Genomic DNA, 6,000 nt, shown 5'->3' with positions numbered 1-6,000 from the left:
ACTCTTGAAAATCTAGGTATTGAAGAAACATACCTCAAAATAATGAGCCCCATATGTGATAAACCCACAGCTACCATCATACTAAATGAGTAAAAGATGGAAGCATTCCCACTGAAAATCACCACAAGACAAGTATGCCCTCTCTCACCACTCCTGTTCAACATAGTATTGGAAGTTCTGGCCAGGGCAATAAGGCAAGAGAAAGAAAGAAAGGGCCTCCAAATAGGAAGAGAGAAAGCCAAACTACTCCTGCTTGCAGACGTCATGATCCTGTATCTAGAAAATCCCATAGTCTCAGCCAAAAAGCTTCTCAGGATAATGAATAACTTTAGCAAGGTCTCAGGATACAAAATCAATGTGCAAAAATCACTAGCATTCCTATAACCAACAATAGCCAAGCAGAGAGCCAAACTCCCATTCACAATTGCCACAAAAAGAATAACATGCCTAGGAATACAGCTAACCAGAGAGGGGAAGGAGCTCTCTGCAAGGAGAACTACAAACGTTCTTTTAAGTGAAGTAGATATAGTTGATCCTTCCATGTTAAAACGGCAAGATTTAAAAAAAAAATAGGGTGCCAAGTTAAATTTAAATTTCTAATAAACAAGAAACAATTTTTGGTGCAAATATGTCCCAAATACTGCATGGGACATACTTGCACTAAAAAACTATTCCTGTTTCATTTAAAATTCAAATGTGACTCAAGGCCTTGTATTTTATCTGACAATCAAATTCCATGTCATTGTGAAGAAAGTAATCATGGATAGTTTAAGTAAAGAAGAGTTTGTCTTTAGGGGATCATAGCAAAAAACAATTCATTTGTTGTCAATTATCAAAAGCTTTTAATTGTCACAAACATAATTAAAATTTGCAATCACTTTTGATTTGGGCAAAGAATAAAATGTAAACAGGTTTACAAACGAATGAATACAAATAAAATGGACCCTTAGAAGAATGAATCTTTTCACTTAAAACAGGAAATAAATAAGTCTAATTTTGAATGTCTTTGAAGAACCTGCAGATCATTCCAGATGTAAAAGTTGTGCAAGAGATTGAAAGCACAGCCTTTTCTACTCGTTTTAACAGATATTCGTTTCCTTTGAAGTGATACGTTTGAAGGTCTTCATATCAAGAAACATGTTTCAATTAGCTAGGAGCAATTATCATTCACTTATTCAGATCTAACATGGTGTTATGAGGACATCTTAGAACTAATATCTGGTATAAATCTAAAATTAAGATCAGTCCTATAGTTAGTTGTAAAAATAAATTTTATATTTAATGTTTTAGAGGGAAAAAACAAAAATAGATATGAAAATTTATCTGTACAACTATAAGAATTCTGAGTGGAAGCTTAACACATTTAAAATTATCATTGCAAAGACAGACGTTCAGCTAATAACTTTACACAGTTTTCCTCTTGCAAGAAAATATTAAAATGTATATCTCTTAAATGAAAATATTTATCTGTCACTTATGTACACAATTAGTAGCCTGGGACCTGGAGTTTAGGGTCACTACTTGTATCTCTTATGCCCATATAATTCTAATACCAGGAATAAAGTAAACAACTTTAAAAGAAACCCAGAAGTTTCTTTTTGCCCAACAAATGGAATATTCTGGATTCAGAACATTATCCCTACAATGAACCAGGCTTTTGTAAGTCAAAACTTTTTGCTTAATATTTCTGACTGGGTCCTGGAATTAATAATGGCAGTGCCAAAGTTTAGCAAATAAATCTTTTATACCTTGTAACAGATCCCCATTAATGCAACCCATAGCCATAGACATAGACCTATAAATCACGTATTATTTCTTTCTAAAGGTAAAAATCATAGACATATAATTCCATGTTGGTGCCATGGGTATCACCTTCTGTTTAGTATATGTTCTCACAAAGTAATGGGCTTTCTTAGCCACTTTATCTCTTTCTTTACAATGAATTCCCATATGTGGGAAAAAAAAATGTTTCAAGCTTGATTCTTAAACTAACAGAAATTATTATTGCTCTATTTTCTAAGTAGTTTTTATCTTTGAAAAGATAGTGTCAGGTGGAAAATACATTTAAAACACACAACTACCACATTTGGAAGATGTTACTTGCAATTGAAACTTCTGAAGAAAAACTTTGCTTGTAGATTATTTAGACATTCTGCTATTTGTATTTTGAAGCAATTCACAGAAAAAGTAGGCATACATCATAATGTTCTATTGAACTGCAAATTTTAACTACATTATCTAGAAAATGGCAACTGATTAAGTTTCAATAGAAGAAAAGAAGGCATAATGGTTTGAGTGACTGAAGAGATAAGTGAAAGCAAACTTTATTTTTTGTGTCTATAATTGGTGACTCTAATCCCCTTTTCTCACTACTAAGTAAAGATGTAAAAAGTAATCTTAATATAAATTAGAAACTGTGGCTTCATTGTAAAATTTACTTCTTTCCGTCTGTTAAATAAGCACAAGGATCTATATAATACTATAAGGGTTAATTGTTAATTTTATGTGTTACAATAATGAAATAATTAGAAGTAGGGACACAAAATAAATGTGAGTTGAATGGACAGCAATTGATGCTGTATAGTTAAGACATATAAAATCAGACAAAAGAGTAAAGATGTAGAAAACCAAACCAATCTAAAGGCTCTATTTGACCTTTGTAATAAGCTATTACAGAATTCACGAAAATGAGTTTTTATTACTTCATGAAAAATACCACTATTTTTGATTTTTTTCTAGATCTTAAACAATTATTAGACTATTGGATAACTGGGGCTTGTAAAATTGTTCTGCAAATGTTAATAACTGCATTAAACATATTTCAACAGGTGCATACACATTTCAGATTTGAACATATAACACAATGTATTATAAACAAGAAAAAAATAATCATTGAATTTTATTATGATTAGTGATATCCATTCCCGGTAAAAAGAATCTAAGCATTGGAGAAGTTCAAAGTAAATGCTTTAATGAAAGTTATGAATGGTATTTAACATGGGACCTATGCATATGCAATATTATATTTTTCATATCAATGAAAAATTCCATAAAAATAGCTATGTTATATTTCATATGTAAACATTTAACAAATATATTTGTATTTTTTTATTTTAATACAATGAATATTAATACATATTGCATTGGTTTATTTTAATGACGTTTATTTAAGTTCAATTGTACAAAACATAATTCGTGGTCAAAAGTATCAAGCAATAAATTTTAAATATTGTACAGGGAATAATAGATGATAAAAAATTGTAAACCCCATGTAAAGAGAGCCAGATAAGCTCACTGGAAATTTTTTAATTAAATAAGCTTAAAAAGATATTGGATTAAATGATAATATATGGAATATAAGATTTCCAAATGTTAATTTAGTTAACTCTTTTGTAGTAGCTATACACACACATACCACTTTTATGTACTATCTCTAGAAGTAAAATCTTGAACTATATAAGATATATAAGATATATATGAGTAGAACAAGGAGGACATCTTGAGGTCATTTTAGAAATGTACATGATTTTATAGTCTGCACACAGTTTATGATTTTAAAAACAGATCCTTCAAGCTAAGTAAACACTTCTAATATAAAATGTATTTTTTCTTGATAAAAACAAAAAGGCAAAACAAAAGCTTTTAGATTCACTTGAAAGAATTCTCTTTCTCTGTCTCTCACACAAACACACACATACACACATACACATACACATGTAAAGATTACAAGAAGTTGTTTCTTACTGAATAAGAAATAAAATTTTAAAATAAGCATACGTCTGTACAAACTGTTCTGGCAAAACTATCTTAAATATTTTTCCACAGTAGTAAAATAGAACCCTTCCACAAATATTGGTTCAATGCATTTAATTAATCCACTGTATACCATTTTCACTTCCTACTTCTAGAAAAATAGAAATAACAGCTAACAGGAGTTTTGGAGTTTCCCCATTTATGTCTTTTCCTATGAACCTTGATTTAAAGCTGGACTTGCAGGACCATTGACAGAATGTTCTGGCCCCTCAGTGCCACTTGTGGGTTCAGAACCTGCAGCCTGTTCCTTTGCTTCAGGGAGCTTTTCTGTGGCACCAAGTGGATTAACACAATTAGCATCCTGCTTTACTTTGTCCACTTCATTATCAAATTCAATTTTATCTTCTTGAGGGTTGTTTTTCTTTACTTGTCCATTCTGAGCAGGGTAGGTGCTGGCAATGATGTCATATAGGAATTGGTACTGCTCCTAGTAAAGGAATTAAGCAGGAAATTACACGAAGAAAGTTGATGCCATTATTTTTATGCCAGATGAAGATTAGCAAGAACTAATGATTTGTTTGTGGAAGTATTGAATGACAGAAAAGTACTTTGATAGGTTCTCATAAAGATATCTAAATAATTTAGTTTCTTTATGGTCCTAAAGGGTTGACTGCAGGATACTTTTTGAACTTTACCTTGGAGCAACCCCAAACCGGTGTTCACTCCTCTCATGGGCCATTTCCATGCCTTTGCTCATGACGCCATGTTTTGTACCTATCCTCCTGTCTAATGCCTACAAATCATTTAAGAATCAGAGCAGGAATCACCTGCTTTGAGAAGCGCTCCTTGATTCCTAAAGTTTAAATTAAATGCCCTCATTTGTGTTCTTCTTATAATTTCTCTATCATTTTACATACTACATTGATTAGTAAATACCACACTTTCCCTCAAACTCACCAATTAGTCTCTTTATAGCAAGAGCATATAGCAAGCATTTGATACATTTTTAAGTATCAAGATTTGAAATCTCAATATCATACATGATTAAAAGCTTTATATAGTTTAGTGAGTAATTAAGTTTACATTGTGAATAAGGATTAATTCCCAGATGACCATCTACAGTTACTACCACCTAGAGGGTGTACACGATAGATCGATTACAAGAAAATAAAACTTATTTTCCTCCCTGTATCCACATTTCTTTGCAATGTGAATTTGCAGGCCAACTCAAGAAGTGGGGTCTGTTTCCCTACCCCTTGAATCTGGGCAGGCTTTATGACTTATCTGACTAATAATATACAGAAGACATCTGTGTCACTTTCAAGCCTGGGCCTCAAGTGGTCTCACACAAGTCTTCTTTCCCTTGTGGAACTTGCTGCTTTAACGTGAATAAGCCTGGGCTAGTCTTCTGGATGAGGAGGGACATGTGGCCCACTCACTGTTGTTGCCGTAGCTAAATGGCAGCCACATGCCAACCTACTGGCAGTGTAGGTCACTTTAGACCAGCCAAACTATAGGGCACACATCAGCTGAAGGCAGACACATGAGTCAGCCTGGTCTCTATTGGCTGAGCTTGAGGGCATCAGCAGAACATTCCAACATATCATTAGACTACTGAACCATAATAAATGTTACTTGTTTAGGCCCCCAAATTTGGGGGTGGTTTATTACACAACACAAATAGATACAGGAGTGAAGGCAAGAAAATTAAGAAATTCATGAGCATTTAGGGAAAGACTCTTCATGAACTGTCACAACAAAGGGCTAGGAACTTTAGGCTCTTATTTAGACTGATAATAATTTAATGTGAATTATCATGTAAAAGTAGAAAAGATAAAAGAATAGGAAAGAAAATATAAGAAAGGAGAGAAAAGGAAAGGGAGAAAAGAACAAAAGAGAGGAAAGGAGAGGAGAAAAAAAAAAAGGAAACCATCAAAAAGAAAAAAAAAGTCTTCCAAGCATGTTAAAAGCAACGGTGAAGTATACTTACAAATGTGGAAACCATGCCAGGCCTAGCTTTGCGTAGAGCTTTTACCACTTGAAAAATATCCACTACCTCTTCTGTTTCCGCACTTTCTAAGAGATTTAACAAAGCACAAAATATTCCTGTTTGCTGAGATCCATCCCTATAAAAGAAAGAAAAGATAGAAAATAATCCTATTTGTTACCAAAAAGGGTGATATTAGAATAAAAACAGGAAGAGAGAGAATATATTTTTTACTTCATGTTTATCATAATTATCTTATT

General features: G+C 32.7%; 1 protein-coding gene across 1 annotated transcript in view; it reads right to left on the bottom strand.

Moving 5' to 3' along the window:
* Window positions 1-2,871: 2,871 nt before the first annotated feature.
* The window catches only part of PTPRC (protein tyrosine phosphatase, receptor type, C), a 132,271-nt gene continuing 129,142 nt past the window's right edge, over window positions 2,872-6,000 (bottom strand). The window contains exons 32-33 of the mRNA XM_011970254.1: window positions 5,744-5,879; window positions 2,872-4,240 (exon numbers count right to left, since the gene is read on the bottom strand). Coding sequence (XP_011825644.1) covers window positions 3,965-4,240; window positions 5,744-5,879 — 412 coding nt within the window. The 3' untranslated portion in view covers window positions 2,872-3,964. The remainder of the gene's footprint in view (window positions 4,241-5,743; window positions 5,880-6,000) is intronic.

The sequence above is a fragment of the Mandrillus leucophaeus genome, unplaced genomic scaffold (genome assembly GCF_000951045.1).
Source record: "Mandrillus leucophaeus isolate KB7577 unplaced genomic scaffold, Mleu.le_1.0 Scaffold938, whole genome shotgun sequence".
Lineage (NCBI taxonomy): Eukaryota > Metazoa > Chordata > Mammalia > Primates > Cercopithecidae > Mandrillus > Mandrillus leucophaeus.
Note: the sequence above shows the minus strand (reverse complement) of the source record. Positions and strands in the feature narration are given on the sequence as shown.